Here is a 21393-nt window from a genome sequence, read left to right as displayed (position 1 = left end):
TATTGGTATATTTACCTATTTATAAACCATCAACTTTGATGGTTTCCACTGTTTTACTGCCTTGCCAACTCATATAATGTAAGGTGAAACCTCAGAGTAGTAAAATGTAAATTTTTCTTATTAGTGATTTGTACTATGTTTTTGTATAGTTGACAATTTGCTGTTCTTTTGAAAACTGTATGGTTTGTATTTTTACCTATTGGGGATAGATTCTTAAGTCTTATATATTAATGTTAATTCTTCCGATATTTTGGATATCAAATCTTTACCAATGCTATTTCATGGGCATTACTTCTCACCAAGTGTTATCAGCAGCTTTTTGCTTCCAAGACTTTGAATTATTCTCACCATACCACCTAATCAATGACATGGAGCCAGCTCCTTACAGTGGACCCTGAAATTGTTATTTCAATTTTTATTCCCCTAGTGTGGCTTGCCAGCCTCCCTGCCTGCTTATGTTACTTATAGAAGCTGGTATTAAAAATATCCAGAAATTGTGTAGTTGAGTTTGACATTTGGGAAAGACCAAACAGCTACTAACAAATCTACTTGCAATCGCTTTCTACAGAAAAAGTTCCTGGAACTATAAACCCTGAATTGTGTTTAGTTTTAAAGTTGGGGAAGAGCATAGCTAAAAGAAAAAAGGACGAGAAAGAAGAGGAAGAAAAGGAGGAGGAGAAAAGAACTACTGTTACTACTATTACAACTACAACTACTATGTAGTTCATTCTGTTAAGTCTGTAGTTAGTTGGATTCTCTGAGATGCTTGGATAAAATTCAGAAACTTAAAATTTAAGAAGTTAAAACTGAATGAAGGTCAAGATTAGGAGAAGGATAATCATAGAACATAGAGAATTTAAATGTCTTTGTTCAACAATCCTCTGGTCTCTACAGGGACCAAGCACTAGATGTCTAGGTAATGACGGGGCACCCTTAGGAGGAAGGAGAAGATAATCCACTGTTGAGACTAAAGCTCTGAGTCTTCAGTACATACAATTAGCTCATTACCCTCCATTGTTACCAAGGAAAAGCAGGTCAGGCTGTCCCTCCCCACTACCAAATACAGCCCTTTAGCTGCCTGTGAGTGCTCTTTTTAACCCTTTGAAGTACTTTCATTTTATTTTCTCATGTATAAGAACTATGTATATGAGGAAGAGGTTTTGGAAAATTCTCAATTTTTTACAGATCCAAATCCTCTCTAGGGAAGGTCCAAGCTTTTTGAATAAGAGATCAGTTTTAAAATTTATTAGGGTTTTTTGGTATCGCACTCGTGTGTATGGTTTGTTGCTCCCATTAGATTATAAGAACCTGGAGCCAAGAATCCTATGTGCTTTTTTTTTTGCAACCCTCCAGCACCTATACAGTGCATGGTAATAATAGACATCTAGTAAATACTTTAAAGGCCATAGCATTTATAACTAGGAGTTGAGATCATCTAGTTCAGTCTCTCCATTTTGCAAATGTAGTGTCTTATTGCATTGAAATTATGTCCCATATCTGAGGAAGAAACAAGGGTCTGATGGAGAGAATTAGAGTTACTGATTCTTGGCAAACTAGGAGGAATGGAGGCTCTAAGACTGAGAAGTGAAAGAGCAAACACTGGGGACTGAGGAAGGAAGAACTAAATTGGAGAAAGGTAACATATTTCTGTTTTCTTCCTTCCTTCCTTCTCTAGAATAAGTGCCCTTAGTGGCACAAAATGTGGAGGGAATAAATGAGGTACACAATTCATTTGGGTGTGGTACTGCCCTCCTTGGCGGTCTCCATTTATTGAGGGAGTTGCCAATTTATTTCTTCCAAGGGTTAGTTGTTATTGAGGGAGGTTGGGTGGTGTTTTAGATTATTTGATTCACTACCACTCTCCTTTGGGTGGATAAACTCCCCACTTTTCTTGGCAATCAGGATATCATCTACAGTCACTAGTTCCAACACCACATCAGCTGCCACCCGTAGTCCCCGGGTCTTGACAATGAAGGGGTCAAATATTCCTTCCTGGGTTACATTTATTGACCCTTCATCCCCCACTCCCATAACCGTGTTCCCAGCCTGGTGATGTCCCTGAAGTTGTGCCATTATATCTGCCCCTTGTATGCCTGCATTCTCTGCTAGGATTACAGGAAGTGACCTAAGAGCTCTGGCAAATGCAAGAATCCCAGGACCATTGGGCCCCTCCAATTGATTTCCCAGTTCTGAAAGTTCTTTAGCTAGCGCCAGTTCTGTTGCCCCAGCTCCTGGTAGCAAGCGGGGGTCCTGACTCAGCTGTGCATAGGCTTTTATGGCATGATGAACAGCCTGTTCAGCTCCCTTTAGTCCTTCAGTCGTGGATCCCCGGAGAATCACAGTGAAAGCAGGTGCATATAAGTAATCCCATTCAAACACCACAGCTAGTCCTAGTGCCATTTCCTTTGTATATACCTTGAGGCATTCCCCTGCTACAAGGGGAGGCATCAAAAAAGGCAGCATGGTTATCCCCATGATCTGGCTCAGCTGGACCACCTGCCGCTTGGATTTGGCCTGCACGACCATGATGCCGTGCTGATCAGCATGCAGCAGACTGATCTCGTTTATTTGTCCCCATACCACCACCACATTGATACCCTTAGAGGCGAGCTGGGTCACTAATGTTGATGACATTCTTTCTTCTCCATTCTTATAGTTAATTAAGTCTTCAGGGCAAGTAAGGTGAGCATTGGAAGGTGTATGGGGACTGACAGGGCCAAAGGAACAAGCATATAGTGCTACCTTGGCTCCTCCAAGCACAACGGTAATCTTCCCACACGGTGCTCCATACACTGCAAATCCTGGTATCAGGCTCGAATCCCCCAGCCCTGCCCCAGGCACTGAGCATACTGCCAAGCGTTCAGGATTAAAGCTTCCATCAGGCTCCCGGGAATCCCGGCATGCCTGACTCACCAACTTTGCCAAGTATTCGGGGTGGGAGAGAGAGTGGGTATATACTGCAGAACGGAGGGCCAAAGCTGGATCTTGCAGAGAATCGAGCGAACAGACAACCAAGGTGGGCAGTATTTTCAGGGCTTCATCGGTTGCCACAGCATAGGCTTCACGGACACGAGAATGGGGCAAGCCTGCCTGCACCATGGCTTCGGCCTGCTCCAGCAAAGCATCGACCAGAAGAACCACAAAGGTGGTGCCATCCCCACTGTTCTCAGCTTGGGTCTGCGCGGCTTCCCGGAGGAGCTGAGCTGCTGGGTGTTCTAGCTCTAAGGCGCCAAGGATTGTGGCTGCATACCCCGTACAGACAGTTTTCCCCTGAGATGAAACCAGGAACTTTAGCCTGCCACAAGGGCCATAGCAACCACGAAGAATGCCAGCCAAGGTATTGATCGCTGCTACACTACCCAGAAAGGATTTCTTTTGTTTGCTCAGACATTTTATCTTCTGATCCATCACCTTTGGGAGATCCATTGCTGAGGAGTTCCGATCAGCCATTGCCTGAGGAGAAAAGAAAGAAGACTATGGGGGCAAAAGGTCTGCGATTGTAGCATTGAGTGAATAAAGATTCTTGTCTTTAAGCTTTAAGGTTAGCAAACAGGTGGAAATTCCCATTCCCATCACAAAACATTGTTAACTCTAATCTGAAGAAGTCATGATGGATAGAATCCATTGGCTTCGATCTAAGCAAGTTGATGATGCCATGGAAAGGGTCTTTGGTCTGGGAAAACCATAATGATCTGAGTTTGGAGATATAATAACCCCCCTTCCCCAATTAACTTACGGGAGTGGGTTGTTAAGACCCCTTAAACTCAAGTAAGTGAAATTCTTTCTTCAATTGCAATTCTGCAGGATGAAGTCACAGAGGACAAGTAGAACCAGGAGTTGAGTTGGGAATGGGGGTTGGGAAACAGGATATGAGGTCACAGAAGGATGTTTGAAATTCAAGGTAGCCATTTTTAATGCAAGAAGTCAATATTGTGAGTGGCATCTGAGCTTTCAGTCTAGACGATCTCCAAATGCTGGAGCTTATATAGAGGAAAAGAAAGTTCTAAGTACATCTACACCCATACTCACACATATTGATATACACATAAATGTTTAAGTAGACATATATATATCTATACATATTCATATGTTTATATATATGTATAGATATATATGACATAACTATATTTATATCATGCTCTATATGTGTATGTATGAGAAGTTGGTGGGAGGAGACAGAGAAAACGAGAAGCAAAGACAAAAACAGAGAGGGGGGGAAGGCAGAGGGAGAGAGAGAATATATTTTATTGGCAATCATTTCAACCTGTGCCTGTTTATCAGCTTTCTTAAGCTGGCTCTTGATTTGTTTTTCAGAGTATGTGAGACTATAATTGGCCAATTGTGTTTTCCCGTGCAACTCCTGATGAGTTATCACTGAGATAGCAAAAGTCTGGACAAGACAAGGGAATGAAAGACAACTGATGATTTATAGACAAACAAATATGAGATATGACAGATTGATCTAGAGATAAAAACAAAAATAGAGTTTTAGCCAAATTTTCTTTGGACAGACTTTTGGAGAAGTGGAAAGAGTTAAGAAAGGAAGGCTATATTAAATGCTTACTAATTCCAGCCATTATACTAAATTATTGGCATATAAAGACAAGAAAGGCAGTCTCTGCCCTCAAGGAGTGTACACCCTAAAAGGAGAAACACAATACATACAATGGAACTAAAAAGGGAGAAGGATGGAGGTATCCTGTGGGGAGAAGATTGAGGGAGAACAAGCAAAAAGTCAGGAACAGGTTGAAGGCAGGCTGGTCAAATATCCTCCAAAAAAGAAAAGCTTTAGGAATATTTTACTAATGGGCAAAGGAGGACAGGTCTTGTAAAGGAGTGTTCCCTTTACAAAAGGGATGTTAAGATGTTCAAGGGGCTAGAAAATCTCAGGCTCTGAGAGAAGTTCCAGGATGATATAGAGATAGACATATAATTTTGAAGTACAGAAACTCAGGTCAGTGAAGGCAAAGTAAGAGTAGAAGATGGAGGGCGAGTATAGAAATAAAAAATAGAGAAATTAGAGGGATAGTGGTAGTGGAATAATTTTAAATTCACCTGTGAAGTTTTATAAAGGGGACTCCCTCTACCCTTTAATTTTTTTAAATATCTTTCCTATATACTACTAGGAAAGTCCTCTTTCTTTATGAGCCCCTAAGTAAAGACACCTTGGACAGCAGTGACTTTTGATAGAGGCCTTCAAGATAAAAAAAGTATTAAGTGTAGCATATAAGAGTAGACAGAAGATTGGCAAAAGAGGAGAATGCATTTACTATTTAATATAGGAAGACAGATTAATTCCACTAAATTTTATTAGGGAAGACCTTATCCTGGAAATGTGTTTCCTTTGCTTTTATGATAAAAATGCCTAAAAAATAACTGAACTTTAATATTTACCATATCATATATAGAGACTGATCATACTGATAATACTATAAGTATCAGATCTATAGAGAAAGAGGAAATGTGCACTAAAAGTTATTATAATAAAAACTTTAAAAAGTATGTGCCTAGAGAACATGTTTAGAACTCTGTTCTTTAGAGACTTGACTTGGAAGAATAGTTTTTTAGGCATGTTAAACCTAACTGAAAAATTCATAGCTGTCTAAGTGCCACATACTCAGATATGTTGTTGCTCCTACTGAACCTGCTCATGAATTTTCAGAAATATTAAGTGTAACAATTAGCAAAACGTTATAAGCACATTGTATATGAATACATTGTATATAAGGAAGATAAAGTTGGTGGGTGTTATTTTGCTGTTGTAATGCTGAAAAAGCATTGTCCCTTTTGTGATGCGAAATGTTATATTTTTTTAATGATATGTTATTTTGTATCTAAGTCTGTCTGCACAGCACAATGAAGAAGTAATGTCATAATTGCCATGTTTCGTTTGGTTCCTCTAGGTAGACCATCAAATGATCCTAAATGACCATTTTAACATGAATTATATGGTTTGGCTGTTGATATGGATTAAGCTAACTAGTGCCAAATCTTCACTAGATGGGATTCATACATGCTTATAGTTATAGCAATTTAAAATATAAATTTATGGAGTCATTTTATACTTTGCATAGATAGATTGTGGAAATAATTTCTACCTATCACCAAGTAACATTGAATTTTTATTCTGAATCTAATTTCTGGCTCACTTATAAGGTATAGACATCAAATGAGTTAACTTTGTATGTGTGTAACTGCAAAGGCAATGGACTCCAAGAAAGTTGTTTTTCCATTCAGGATTGACATGAATTAAATTGGTATAATCTCATTGATGATTTATGCAAAATGATGGTCTAATTGACACTCAAGAGAAAAAAATAAGATTGTAAAAGGAGGTTGATTGATCATGTAGAGTACAAGGTTTAATCAAATGGACAGTTTGAGTGTCACAAGTCCACAAGACCTAGAAGAAGGCCTCTTGAGATCTTATATGGGGGATGGATGGGAGAAAAGGGACAGGAACACATAGAATGAGGTATAGATGGGTTAATCTGCACTGATGAAGCATTTACATGAATGAAAGCTTATAGATTTATTGTAGTGTTGAAGTAATGGCTACAATCATGCCTTTTTGCCAGGAGAATCTAAGAATTTCCAGTTGCCATTGTGTCTTCTAGCTTAATCTATTCAGTGTGATTATGAGAGATAGTATATTGGAAAGAACATTGACTTTTGAATCACCATTATTAGATTTGAATTTGTTTTATTACATACTTTTTTGTTCTGGGGCAAGTAATTTCACCCCTCTGGGACCAACTGCCCTTATCTGTAAGTGGGGATGGGATTCAACTATGTGATCTCCAAATGTTATGATATATTCTGTTAATGAACACTTTATATACCATGAATAGTTTGTCTTAAATAAATGCAAAAAGCAATCTTATCTATATGTATATATCCCCCCTGTTTATCAGTCAAGTTTGTGGTCCATATGTTATCTATGTTTTCCTTAGGTCTACTTTGCCTTTCGTAGATTATGAACTCCTGGGGCACAAGGATGGTATCTTTCTATTTTAGTGATTTAGACATGAGAAAAACACAACAGTATTTACTTTAAAATGCTTTTTTGAACACAATTCCATTTCTCCTACCCTTATCTACTATCTCTGTCTTCATTTCATTGCTATTTTGTTTAGGTCATTAAAATATTTTTAAAAAAATAATTTTAGATTTTTAATTGAAGCTCACAAACATGTTACTAATTTTAATGACTAAAAAATTATAAATTGATTATTATAAAATTATAAATAAAATTGATTACTAGAGTTTTTTTTTTTTTATATCTTTGTCTTTAATACTGAAGAAGCAGCAGCAATTTTTTAGTGTTTAAAAAAAATGGAGAGCCATGGACTTTGAGGCCAGGAATTTGAACCTAAATAGAAAATTAATTTGTTTAATTCAATATTAACATTGTATTTTAGATCAATAGTTCATAATTTGAAATTATTTTATTTTAAAATGTTGTATAACTCCTCCTAAATAAATAAAAGATGAGCAAATTAATATTTTTGTTAAAATGATAGGTTTAAAAGTCAAATACTATAAAGATTACCATTTTTTTGTTCTTATATATTTTTGAGTTATGGTCTATTTTCAGAAAGTCACATTCTGTTAAACACTAATTTTTTGGATGTGAATTTGTTGTAAAATGTTCTTCCTCAAAAACAGCAGATCATTTTGACCTAAAAGAGTTAAATAAAACTTTCAAAGGCTGTTAGTCTTGCTTTTAGTTTGACTTGGGCAAGGCCTTTAACTTCTTGGTGCCTCAGTATCTGCATTTAGAAAATGAGGGACTTTGACTAGATGACGCCTATGATACTATTAACGTGCACATCTTTGATTCTTTAACCTTACTTATCTTTAAAAATCAAAATCAAACCCAGAACCTTGTCTTTGGTTACAATGGAATGGTGGTGGTGATGGGGGAGCGCGGGCAGGGAAGCACAGATGAGTAATCCTAAATCCATTAGGGCCAAATGTAGATATATGTAAATACAAACAAATACACATATAATTTATTATTAATAGTGAGACAATATCAGAGTAGGAAGGATAGTGTATAATCTTAACACTAGATAGTAGTTCGAAGGGAATACGCCTAACTCTCCTTGGAATCACTTGTCTTAGTATCCTCGTCACACTAGCCCATGCCAGCTACAAAGGGAATACTTACTAGCTAAAGGTATTTTGCTATGTTATCTCAGACTGTGCCACCGTTTCCTCAAAATTTATAAGAAATCTAGAACTCTAGACTTCCAAAGTTTAAGGAAAAAGGGCATCAATTCCAGCCTCCAGATCTTTATATTTTATCACAACATAATAGAAGTGAAGCCTAGAATTTTATCTTTTTGTAACTAGACAACACTAGAACCAATTTACTCAGGTTTACTGCTTTCTTTGTTTTGCCTTTTAATGCTTCATCATATGATTGTTGGATAACGTTTTTAGGGGTCCTTGCGGGATAGTTAAATAACGAATATTCCTATGTGGAAATAGGTGGTGAAATTTCCCTGAATCCGGACAGAACTAGAAAAATTATCTATAGGAAAAGTGTTTACTGAGCGTAATTTCTATATAGATGTCGTGAACGGCGCGGGAGCGCGCCTGTGACTTAGCGAGTGGCGGAGCGTGCAGGGCAATGACTAGATCGCAACATTAGATGGGTAACTATGACGAATCCTAGGTTTATTATTTGTAAAACTCTATGAAATGTGCGTGAGCATGTGTGCATTATGGGTGTGCGTGTCTCTAAACAGCCAGCCTTTCTCTCCGTAGCGAGCTCTCCTCCGGATCCAGATCCCGGCTGTCGAATCCGCAGCTTGGCTTTCTCCAAAGCCTGAGTCGGAGTCACAGCTGCAGCCTCCGCCGCGACGTCAGGAGAGAGCGAGCGAGCTAGCGAGAGAAGGGTGGGGGGCGGGGGCGGAGGCGGAGGGGGCGGGGGAGGAGGTTGAAGAGAGGAGGGAGGGAGCGGGTGAGGTCAGTGGCGGCAGCGTCGCGTCAGAGGGAGGAGGGGGAGTGGCGCAGGCGCGGAGGGAGCACTGTGAGTGGCGGCGGTGGGCGCCGGAAAGGGGGGGAGGGGGCCGACGCGGGGAGAAGGGGGCCCTGGGGAGTTGGGGGGGGGAGTGGGGGGAGGGAACGAAAGAACGAGGGGCGTAGAGTGTGTGTGTGTGTGCGCGCGTATGTGTTGGTGTGAGTGCGAGTTGGCCAGGGCTGTGTCGCCTTGAGGGTTAGCCAGCGGAGCAGCCATTGCGCTCCAGCCCCGTGTAACACACACACGCACGCACACCCAGTCAAACTTCCTCCTTTGCTCCGGGAGAGTGGGGGAGTGATAGTAAAACAACAACAACAGAAAGACCCTTAAACCGGTCAGAGGGAGAGAGGCAGGAGCGGGGGCCGGGACCCAGCAGCACCAGCTCTACCCCCCCAGGAGCGGCAGCTGTCAAAACTTCGCCGAGGCTCTGCCGGGTCTTCGCCGCTCCCTCGGCGCCCCGGCCGCGGTGCGAGGGAGGGACGCAGGCTCGGACGGACGGACGAGGAGCGAGGTCGGAGAACTCGAGAGGGAGGGAAGAAGCCCCCCGGGCGGCCGCTGCAGCCTCCCCGGAGCCAGACGTCCCTTCCGGGCGAGCGCCTCCGCCCCTATCTACCCCAGCCTCCCCCAGAGGCTCAGGAGTGGGGGGCGCTGTGGGGCTGCCTGGGCCGCCCGCCCCTCCTCCTCCTCCCCCCCCAGCCCCCGCCTCCTCGTCGGGCCGGCCCCGCTCCAGCGCTTTGCTGGGGTTGCCCTGTCTGTTCTCACCGACCCCCCCTTCCCTCCGCCTTCTTCCCCCCCTCCCCCCCACGCTCGGCTCCGTCCCCTCCTCGGGGCCTCCGGGCGTGAGTGTGTCTGTGTGTGTGTGTGTGCGTGTGTGAGTGTGTGTGTGCGCGCGCGCGTGTGGGTCGCTGGGTCGCTCGCTCGCTCGCTCCATGTTGCCTCCTCTCCTGGTACCTGCTGCTGCCGCCGCCGCCGCCGCCGCCGCCGCCGCGCTCGGGGCTGCGGGAAATGCGAGAGGCTGAGCCTAGGAGGAGTCGCAGGAGCAGCCGAGGCGGCGGCGGCGGCGGGAGGAGCCCCCCAGCAGCAGCAACAGCAGCAGCAGCAGCAGCAGGACGACGACGAGGAGGATCCATGTGTCTTTCCTGGTGACTAGGATGTCGTCGGAAGAGGACAAGAGCGGGGAGCAGCCCCAGCCGCCGCCGCCGCCGCCGCCGCCGCCCCCTGAGGAGCCCGGAGCCCCGGCGGCCCCGAGCCCCGCAGCCGCAGACAAAAGACCTCGGGGCCGGCCTCGCAAAGATGGCGCTTCCCCTTTCCAGAGAGCCAGAAAGAAGTAAGTTGAGGGGGTGAGGGAGGCAGGCAGGCTGCCAGCCCCGAGCTCGGGGACCCGAGCTGTCACTCGCCACACCGGGCCCCTGGCTACCCCGCCCCATCCCCCTCCGAGGCAACCCCCCCTTCCCGTCTCCCCCGCCCGCGCCCTCTCGGGGGAAGTGGGGGTGGGGAGAGATTCCCCTAATGTCTTAATCAGCCCCCTTTCTATTCCCCCTTCTTCCTGATTTTAAACTCTTTTTTTTTTTTTTTCCTCCTTCCCCACCCCCACTCTGGAACGCTGTGCACCTTTCTCTGCCAAATAAGGCCCCTAGTTGTGTCCCCTGCTCTCTCCAGGACACTTGCTTTCTGCAGTTGTGATTTTTCTGGGCTGTTTTCTTAGGACTTCTCTTGGGGGAAGCTTCTCTTTATAAGTGTGTCGGCCAGCTAAATATTGGTTGAAATACAAACACAATCACAAAAGTCCAGGCAGTGTTGGTGCATAATTTGTTGTGAACTGCTGGGCAGTCCACCTATTGCGAACTCCTGGCTGTCAAAATGTCTTAGCCAGGTGGTCCTCGTGGCATTCGCTAGTGGGTAAGAGGGAATGAAAGCTGGGGGGATGTTTTGCTTTGTTAACTATAGATTTTCCTAACTCTTTTCCCTCCCTTCCCCATTCTTAGTATTGCCTTTTACCTTTTTTACTTCAGGAAGTCACTTCTATCTCCCCTGTTCTCCTTTTTCTTTTAAATATTCATCGTAGAACTTAAAGGTGAAACATAGTGCTACATTTTTGCTCCAACGTACAAGTAATAATCGTGGGGGGTCACTGTTGTCATAGTATAGATGTGAATTAGTATTGAAATACGTAAACATTTAAGCGTTACTGATCTAGGAATTTTTTAATTGTTTTTGGTTATATAAACTGGTAATACAAAACATTGGTAGGTAGCTATAAAATTCTACTTTGAAGGTCTGTGGCAGCTTATCATCACCGTTCTTTAAGTTAGGGAGTCATTGACGATACTTGTGTGTATATAGTATAAAAGTTGCACGAACTTGATGAGAGTTATTCCTCTTCTGTGCTTTTGGTGACTGCCCAACTTGGGGAGAATCATGAAAACTAGTTAATGTCCAGTTATTTTGTTAATTGTTTTAATTAATTGTCATATTATTTTCTACGTGTTAACGTTTTAATGTAAAAAATTAATATATTGGATGGTATAGACTATATGGCCTCCTTTTGTTGTGAGATTTTGTAAAATTCATAGTATGAGATTCTAAAATGGCATGTAGTAGGCACTTAATAAATGCTTGTTGATTGATTGCATCAATACTCATCACAACATTGCATCTCTAATGAAGGGGGAAATTATATACTTCTTTAGAAGGTTCATTTAACTTTCTAGACAAAATCAGGAAAGTTTTCTTGCATCTTGCAATATATACTCCCTATTATGTAACATAATGTACCATTTCAGTTACTGTTGTGGTTGTCCTTACTTTTAAATTATTTTATTAAAAAACTAAGGCAATAGCACACTTTTAAAAGTTGATTTGCTGTTTAAAATTTTTTTAAAACTTTTTTTGTGTGTTTTTAAAAGCAATATGGTTTGAGCCACATTAAATCACATGGCTATTTTTTAAAGTGTATGTTGGTCATCTTACTAGATATTACTTCTGATGGGCACACTTATTTAGATATCTTTAAACATTCTTAAGTTACTTATACAATTAACTTGATATTTTTAGTCAGCTTATTTAAGGTATTTAGTACTGAAGTAAACATATTACATTAAAACATCCTTTAAATGAACTGAGTGAAAGGATTAAAAACATTCATCATTCTTAGTATATTAATTTCTAAATTAGTTATAAAAAGACTTTGAAACTCATTTTGGACATTGTTCAGAACCTTAAAATACTTATATTTCAATGGTATAGAATTTCAAAACATTTTGAAAAATTTTCATACTGAAAGGAAATTTAATATTCCATTTGTAAATCTGTACAGCATTTCTACATAAAGAATGAATGAAACTGGTTTCTTTAAACTTTTAAAATAATATTTGGCTAAATATTTTTTAATAGCTCAAAAAGATGTGAGACTCTTAAGAGATGCTAATATCTTTTATGAGTATTACATTTTTTCTTTTTTTTGAGTAGTGGATGGGTTGGATTTTTTTTTTTATTTTTAGTTTGAATAGTCTGCCTTGGTCTTGAAGCAGGATTAAAACCTTTCTTATAATTTCTATCAATGAAAACCAATACAAAAATTTCTAGTATAAATATTTTTGTTGTTGTTTGTATGTTTGATTTTCAATTGTATTTTTCTTGAGGAAAGATGTGATTGAACAGTATTTGAAAGTGAAACTAAGTGCTAAATATGAATTAGACCTTTAATAGCTAAAAAAAGTCTTGATATGAAATGTCTAATCAAAAAATAAATTAGTAAGATGAAATGGAATGAAATGCTTTAAAATCTTATTAAACCTGTGAGAATATCTTCAAGGACATTTTGCATTTCAAATTTCTCTAAAGTCCAATATTAACTTTTAACTATTTTCGTGAAAAACAAATTTGGGAAGCAGTGTATGTTTGCCTTATGGATTTAAAGCAAATAAGGAAATGTTTCAGCACTTATTTTTCTCTTATTAGCTATTATTTAGGGGTGTGTGTGTGTGTGTGTGTGTTTGCTACATACCGTTTTAAAAAAATCCCCAGGCAATCTAATTGCTGGTGTGGTATTTACTGTAATTGTGTCAAATTATGCTTATTATAGTCAAGGACTTTGAATTAGGCTTATTAATCTTAGGACAGAGGTGTTTTTTTTTTTTTTTTTTTTTTTTATTAGTAGTGAGGCTTACCTTGTTGAGATAACATGTGGAATGGCAAAAGCTTAATTTTGTCTGCATTTTAAATACACTAGTTAGTAATTCAGATTAATTAGTATGGAAATCTGGAGTAGTTGACAAATACTGGTTAAGTCCCAGTAATACTGTTATTGGACAAAGGAACCTGTTGGAAAATTGTTTTTTATTCCTCCGAATTAAGAGAGGCACCCTCCCCCCCCCCCTTTTTTTTTTTTTTTCTTTAATACAATGTTACCAAGAAGTCCACAGTCTAAATTTTTAAGACACTAAATTAGTTAGGTAAGAAGGACAATTTCCACAGTATCTACCAAGCTAATAAGGTTGCTTTGAGGAACAGTGAAGAGCTTCTCTTGACCTTCATAAAGGACTTGCTGGTACCCTGAAGCTCTTATCTTGTGGGAAGAGAATCACTGCTGTTAGAGAACCACCTTGAGAATTATTATTGTAGAAAATAACTTGGGAACTGACTTCTGATAATACTATCCAGAGAATATAGGGAGAAATGAATATGTAGTTTTGTGAATGTACCTCCCTTGAATCTGTAAATGAAGAAAGTAAAGGGAAGTTTTATTGAACCATTTATATTTGTGGTAGTAGCAAAGATGTCACTGGTCATCACATAACATTTATTAGGCAATACCACAAAAGCTCCACCTACCCTACATTTCTTGAAAAGGTGCTTTCAAGATAGTTTTCTTATCATTTTCTTATTTCTTAAATTGCATAAAAATTTAGTTGTATAAAAATTTAAGAAACTTGATATCATGATTAACTTGACACTGTTGAAAAGTAATTCATAAGGTGAAATTTTTCTTAACTGATTTTGTTGTACTTTGCTTCTTTAGCTCTTTGCCATAGCTTTTTATGTACCTTGTTAAATATATGTAAACTATGTTTCAATTTGGTTAGCGAACATGTTTTGGTGTGAAGTATATTGGGATAGTGTATGCCAATAGACCAACTCATCATTGAAATAAAGAACAGAAAAGTTATAGGAGTCTTTTTTCAAATAATATTGGAATTGTAAAATTCCAAAAACTTTGCTCTATCCAGGTGCTTGTTAATATTGAGATGTCTAGAAGTCTAGTGTTTGGATTCAGGGACAGGGCACTGCTACTTCTTGCTCTCTTTATTAATAGATTAAAACATAAGACTTTGGTGAAATTTTCTCTGCCATGATAGTTCAAATCCATTAAAAATCCATTCATAATTACTCAAAGGAGTTTTTTTTTTTTTTTTTTTTTACGGTTACTAAGAGCTTCATACAATGCTTTAAGGTTATGTAGCATTTGATAGACATTAATTATCCCATCTAATCCTCAAAACAACCTTGGGAAGCACCTAATATCTCCATTTTACAAATAATGAAATTGAGGTAGAAAGATTTAAGTGACTTGGCTAGGGTTATATACTCCCATTAGTGTACATCTAAGAAGAAGGACTTCTTAACTCTACATTGAGCACTGTATCTTCTCTTACTTGTCTCCTAGTCTTCTTAAAGGCTTTTTTTCCTAAGACCAGATTTTAGTTACTAAAAAACTACAGGTACTACTTATTCTTTTCTGCTCTAATGTAATGTCTCTCAGATCTCTGGACTGAATTTGATTTCTGGTTTTAATGGAACATATGTAGACATCCTTAACTTGCACAATTCTTTCTGTATCTTATTTCATTCTCTTTCTCCTTATTCTCCTCATTTCCCTTCACAATCACTTTTTTTTTTTTAAATTTTACTTGGATTGCTTTTTCTCTCCTTTTTATTGTTTTTAAATTTAATTATTAAAACTTTGATACCATTTGTTAAATTGTTTCCTAGAGTATCTCAGAATATTCCAGAGTCTTCCTACTAAGCAAAAATAAAAATAGGAAACATTTCAGCAAAACTAATCTACATATTATAAAAATCTGAAAGTAGGGATACTGTTATCCAATTTCCTCCATCCCTGTGAAAAAATGGATTTCAGGTACCTCACTATAGTTTTTATTTGAATCGCTATTTTCCTCTATTATTTTAGTTCTGTCATACTTCCTACTAGGATTCCTGGCAACAGTAATGCAAAACTATGATGAAATAATAACAGCAGCTAATATTTATATGATGCTTTAAAGTTCCATTAAAGTACTTTACTTGTTATCTTTTGGTTTGACTTTATGATGGTCTTGTGTTAGTGTAGGAAAGCAGAATCAGACTTGTTTTTTAGAGGTGACATCAGAGATATTTTAAACTGGAGAAAGAAGTAATATTAGTCTATTTATTTATGTTTAAAAAAAAAAAAAAACATGATGGAAAAGCTAACAGCTTTCCTAAGATTTTCAAGGTACCTGAAAAAGTGATAAGGTTAAGAAAGCAATTTCATTTTGATTTTGTAGCTATTTTTATTTCTGAAGATGCTACTCTTCTCCAGGGTACTTGGGATATATTGACTTACAGCCAATTATTGTCATGGTCAAATATGCATGTAGATTGTTGATTGTGGTGTAAATTGAGGTAATTTTTGAGACCCTATGTAGTTTAAAAATTTTTTTTAGGATAATGGGTACATGGCTACTGTGAACTAATTTAGTTCAAATTTTAAATGTCTAGTATATACAAAGCACGAGAATAGGCGGTGCATAAGTATATACAGTTGCATAAAAAATAGAAAATTGCAGTTGATTTGTGGAGGCAGAAAGCACTACTGATAGGGAACACAGATGTAACAGATAAGTGATCCTTAAAGGACAAAGGTTCTTAGGGGCAGAAGTGAAGGGGTCATTTTGAAGAGTGATAGAAGCTTGTGTAAATGGTTACAAGTAGGAGTTGGGTTAAGTGGTTGAAGTGGCACATAATAAATGTTTGGAAGGATAGATTGAGTCAACCTAGGTTAGGGGGTTTAGAGTCTTCCTCTAAATGCAGTAGGAAACCTTGAAAGATTTGTTCCTTTTCTTTCTTTCTTTTTTTTTTTCTTTTTTCTTTTCTTTTTTTTTTTTTTTACAAAGGTTAAACCTAAACGAGGTGGGATTTTTTTATGTGGGAGGGGATGGGAATTGAGGCAGCAGATGGATGTATTTTGGCCCTAATAGGGGAAGGGAAATAAATACTACTGGGGAAGGGAGAGACTGGAAGCAGGGGAGCCAATTAGGAGGCTATTATATTAAAACAGTCTAGGTATAATGAAGGTATGAACTAGAATGGCAAAGTAAGTAAACAGTCAAAGAAGACTTTTGATTAAAAACCAGGATGACAAAATGGTGATGTTTTCAAGTGGGAGAGGAAAAAAAACGGGAATTAATAGGATTCATTCATAGGATATATATCTGTTAGAACTAGAAGAGCTCTTGCAGTTTATCTTGTATGATGAAGAAACTGCTATTCAGAAACAAGTTAACTTGCCAGTGGTTGTATAGTAACAGAATGGTGACTTAAAATCCTGATCTTTTTTTTTTTTTTTTTTTTTTTATGTGTAGTGTTTTTTTCCCACCACATCATGGAAACAAAATCATAGCTAATATATTTCTGGACAAAGTTCAGACTACAGAATCTTTAAAGCTGAATATATCATCCTGTACAGAAATAGAGCACTTTGGAAGAGCAGCAAGTTGACCATGGAGTTGGGAGGGATACTTGCCCATTTTTGACATGATTTCAGTGAAATATCCAAGTGGACATTTTCTGCTGCACTTGGGATTTTGAGACTGACGTTTGGGAGATTAGGACTGGATATACGTGTGTGTGTATATACACATAATATGTAACGTGTATAATATAACATGTATATATATATCTGGGTGTTATCTGCAAACAGATGATAATTAAATCTATGGGGACTAATGAGATTAAAAAGAGAAAATGTAGAAGACCCAGAATAGAACCTTGAGGGACGCACATACTTTGGGAGGTGAGAGATTAATGATGAGCAAGGGAGATTGAGAAATGATGAAATGGCAAGAAGAAAGAAATAGCCCAGAAGTATAGCAGTGAATGAGACAGGCCATAGGGCTGTGATCAACAGCATCAAAAGATGCACAAGGTCCAAATAGGATGAGGACTAGAACAAGTCATTCGATTGAGTAGTTTTAAAAAAACAAAAACAAAAAACAAAACAAGGGCAGCTTTGAAAAAGAGAACAATTGAGATGTAGGAATAAGAACCACATTGGAAAAGGGAATAAGAACCAGGAAAAAGAGCATTGTGTCATTTATTATCTTGATGATTGGCTATGAAAGTAGGAAAAGATTATTGCTTGAAGGTATAGTAGGGTCAAATTTTCAAGGTTGGAGGAAATTTAATAACAACAATGATAGCATTTATATAATGACATGATGTTAAATGCTTTGCAAACTTTACACATGAGAAAAATGATTGCAGCAAGGTTAATTGGCTCTCATTTATTTATTTATTTTGGCCCAAAGTAGCTCATCTGGTAACTGGCAAAGCTGGATCAGAGCCTTGTTTTTCTGATTTTTAAGTATAGAGTGTGTGTGTGTGTGTGTGTGTGTGTGTGTGTGTGTGTGATCAAATTATTCAGTAGTTAGAGGAGGGAGGAGTACCAAGGTGTAGTGCAAAGAATGCTGGCATTGTCTGAAGACCTTGGATCTGGACTAATTCTACTGCTTAATGGTTCTGCAACCTTGGGCAGTGGCCTCTTTGAGACCCAAATTTCTCATCAGTATCTGTAATGGGCTGAGGCTCGAGTTGATGCACTAAGGTCCCAAGCACATGAGGCTAAATAGTAATTGGACTATACTCTATTAATATACATGCTTGGATAAAGAATGGTCCCTGCCCACTCTGTGCAAGTCCTGATGTGTTGTATAGGAAATGACGATTTTGGTGGGTGGGGCAGAGAGACACAGGAAGAGAAGCTGGGAGAGATTGGGCCTGAGTTCTATGCTCGTAGCTGCTGGTTGTGTGACTGTTGGTCTAGCTAGCTTCTTGACTCTGCTGCACACATTGCTATTGCCCATTCTCTTCCATCTCCTAGCTTTCTTCACTGAGAATAAAGATTGACAATTTTCCCCTAACCTGAATTCCTGACTCTGGCTGATTTTAAAATACGCGGTCAAAGTATCAATGAAGTACTTTGACTTAGGGGTTTATGTGATAAATAGCAGGAATAGAAACTAAAACCAAACCAAATACTTTATTACATGGATGTGCCTAAATCAAAGAAGGGGGGGGGGGTGGGTGAATAAGAAAACATGTCACTAAATACCTTTTAGATTTGCTTTTTATTACAATTCACATGTGAAAAACAATAGGAGTAATTTTCTATTAGTATTATTTTATTAATATAGTATTAATCTATTAGTATTCTAAAAAATAAAATACTGAGTTTTATAAGTTGCTTAAATAATGGTCTTTATTATGTAGTTGTCCTGCAGAAATGTTACTTTAAAGTGCAGAACCCATGATTTCATGTAAAGGGAAAATTAAATGGAAAAGGAAATAGGTTGGCATGTAACAATTTGGCAGGAAATGGGGTCATGAAGATCTTGCTCTTAGTCATTGCCAGCCAGATTCTTGGCCACAGTCCTTTTTAAAAATTGATTTCTTCACCTGGAAGATAATCATTTCCCTGACAGGCCATGTGACTTCACAAAGGGCTAAGGAACTTTTAATATGGTGTTGCTGCTTGACAACTCCAGGAAAAATGTCAGGAGGAGAACGGGGAACTGTACAAAACATTCATTGACCTGATTGAGTTCTGTCATACTGTCGTAGCAAAATTTGGTTGTCTAGAGAAGTTCATCAAGATTGTCTATCATTTTTGTGATGACATGTCACGTGCATAGGTTCTGAATAATGGCTGAAGTTCTTGTGCTTTTCTAGTTTCCAATGGAATGAAGCAGGACTTTGTTCACATTTAAAAAAAAAATTAATTAAAACTTTATTTTGAAAACATCCATGGATAATCTTTCAACATTGACCCTTGTAAAACTTTGTGTTCCAATAATCCCTCTCTTCTTAACCCCATTCCTTCCCCTACATGGCAAGTAATCCAACATGTTAAACATATTTAAAAATACAGAAATAATGTATGCATATATTGGATTTAATATATAAGTATCTTGTGGCACAAGAAAAATCAGATCAAAAAGGAAAGAAAATGAGAAGGAAAATAAAATGCAAACAAACACTAAAAAGAATGAGAACGCTATGTTGTGATCCACACTCGCCTCCCTCAGAACTCTCATTGTTGAAAAGAGCCATGTCCATCAGAATTGATCATCATACAATCTTGTTATTGCAGTGTACAATGATCTCCTGGTTCTCCTTACTTTACTTGTTATCAGTCCATGTAAGTCTCTCCAGGTCTCTCTAAAATGATCCTGCTGATCATTTCTTATGGAACAATAATCTCTATAACATTCATATACCATAACTTATTCAGCTATTCCCCAACTGATGGGCATTCACTCAATTTCCAGTTTCTGGCCACTATAAAAAGGGCTGCCACAAACATTTTTGCACATGTGGATTCCTTTCTTTCCTTTAAGATCTCTGTAGGATACAGGCCCAGCAGAAACACTGCTGGATCAATGGGTATGATGTATAGTTTGAAAAACTTTTGGGCACAGTTCCAAATTGCTTTCCAAAATGGTCGAATCAATTCACAACTCCACTAACAATGTATTAGTGTCCCAGTTTTCCCACATCCCTGCAACATTAATCATTATCTTTTCTTGTCATCTTGGCCAATTCGAGAGAGATGTAGTGGAACCTCAGTTGTCTTAATTTGCATTTCTCTGATCATCTTTCATATGATTAGAAATAGTTTCAATTTCTTCATCTGAAAATTGTCATATCCTTTGACCATTTATCAATTGGAGAATGGCTTGAATTCTTATAAATTTGAGTTAATTCTCTATTTTAGAAATGAGGCCTTTATCAGAACCTTTGAATATAAAAATATTTTCCCAGTTTATTCCTTCCCTTCTAATCTTGTCTGCATTAGTTTTGTGTGTACAAAACCTTTTTAACTTAATATAATCAAAATCACCTATTTTGTGTTCAGTGATAAACTTCAGATCTTCTTTGGCCACAAATTCCTTCCTTTTCCAACAGATCTGAAGATCCTATGTTCTTCTAATTTTCTTATAATGGCACTTTATGTCTGTCACATCCATTTTGACTTTATCTTGGTATATTAGATAATATTATAGTTAGATTGTTAGATAATATAAATGTTTTTAATAGGTTGTTTGAGTGATGTTGTCAGATACCTTCAATGAGGACAAAAATGTCATTAAAGTCAGCTATCACACTGATGGTAAATTATTTAATTTGAAAAACTAAGATTAAAGAGGAGGTTGAATTGGTACGTGACATTTTGTACACAGATGATTGTGCACTGAACATAGTCTCTGAGGCAGAAATGCAACAGAATATGGATTAGTTTTCTATTTCTTGTACTAATTTTGACCTGACAATTAACACCAAGAAAACAGATTCTCTATCAACCCAGCACTATGCCATCAGTTTTTTGAATGTTGTGTGTAAGTTCACTTACCTTGACAGGATACTTTCTAGGGATATCCACCTCAGTTGATGAGGTTGACAAATAGATTGCTAGAGTTATCTAGTGTTTGGGAGGCTTGGAAGGAACATATGCGAAGATAATGCTGTCTATCAAACTGAAAGTCTACAGAGCTGTTCATGGTTGTATGCCTATGAAACCTGGGCAGTATATCAGTGCCATGCCAGGCAACTTGCTTCCATTTGAATTGTCTTAGGAAGATTCTAAAGAACCTTGGTGATATAAAATACTGGACACTGAGAGAGATCTTGAGCTGAACTGCCAAACATTCAAACTATTGCAGAGAGTGCAACTCTCATGGCCTAGCCATGTTTTGAATGCCAAACACGGGATTGCTTAAAAGACTTATTTTATAGAAAACTCATTCAGGGCAAGTGCTCTCATGGAGTTAGAAAAAATGGTACAAGCACACTCTCAGGGTCTCTGAAGAATTTTTGAATTGATTTTTGAGACATGAGAGGTGCTGGCACAGGACCACTAGCATATAGTGTGCCTGCATCAAGGTAGCCTTGTATTCTATGAACAAAATCACCATATGCACAGTAGAACATGAGAGGATTCAAAATATGAACTGTAGTAGCTCAAAAGAGAGAAATGTAAGATGTACAAGTTTAGAGATGTCTCCATTTCAGATGTTCATATGGACTATTTGTGTCTGATCCTATGG

The 21393-nt window shown here is 38.5% G+C and overlaps 2 protein-coding genes across 16 annotated transcripts in view; one reads left to right on the top strand and one right to left on the bottom strand.

Moving 5' to 3' along the window:
• Positions 1–1731: 1731 nt before the first annotated feature.
• CCT8L2 (chaperonin containing TCP1 subunit 8 like 2) lies at positions 1732–3830 on the bottom strand. Its single transcript, XM_012551160.2, has 2 exons — positions 3737–3830; positions 1732–3453 (listed from the first exon to the last, which is right to left on the bottom strand). Exon 2 carries the CDS (start codon positions 3448–3450, stop codon positions 1804–1806), a length of 1647 nt encoding a protein of 548 aa, XP_012406614.1. The 5' UTR covers positions 3451–3453; positions 3737–3830; the 3' UTR covers positions 1732–1803.
• Positions 3831–8989: 5159 nt separating this feature from the next.
• Positions 8990–21393, top strand: part of KMT2C (lysine methyltransferase 2C) — a 242261-nt gene continuing 229857 nt past the window's right edge. For 14 of the 15 annotated variants that reach the window (XM_031939483.1, XM_031939481.1, XM_031939475.1 and 11 more), the window contains exon 1: positions 10103–10358. In XM_031939483.1, the coding sequence (XP_031795343.1) occupies positions 10183–10358 (176 nt within the window). In that variant the 5' untranslated portion in view covers positions 10103–10182. Of the gene's footprint in view, positions 9041–10102; positions 10359–21393 lie in introns of those variants that run through there. The other variant, XM_031939470.1, reaches the window with a different exon arrangement.

Source organism: Sarcophilus harrisii, chromosome 5, assembly GCF_902635505.1.
Source record: "Sarcophilus harrisii chromosome 5, mSarHar1.11, whole genome shotgun sequence".
Classification (NCBI taxonomy): Eukaryota; Metazoa; Chordata; class Mammalia; order Dasyuromorphia; family Dasyuridae; genus Sarcophilus; species Sarcophilus harrisii.
Note: the sequence above shows the minus strand (reverse complement) of the source record. Positions and strands in the feature narration are given on the sequence as shown.

Coding starts and splice junctions, on each gene's coding strand:
- CCT8L2 (XM_012551160.2), bottom strand. CDS start 3,450: ATGGCTGATCGGAACTCCTCAGCAATGGATCTCCCAAAGGTGATGGAT.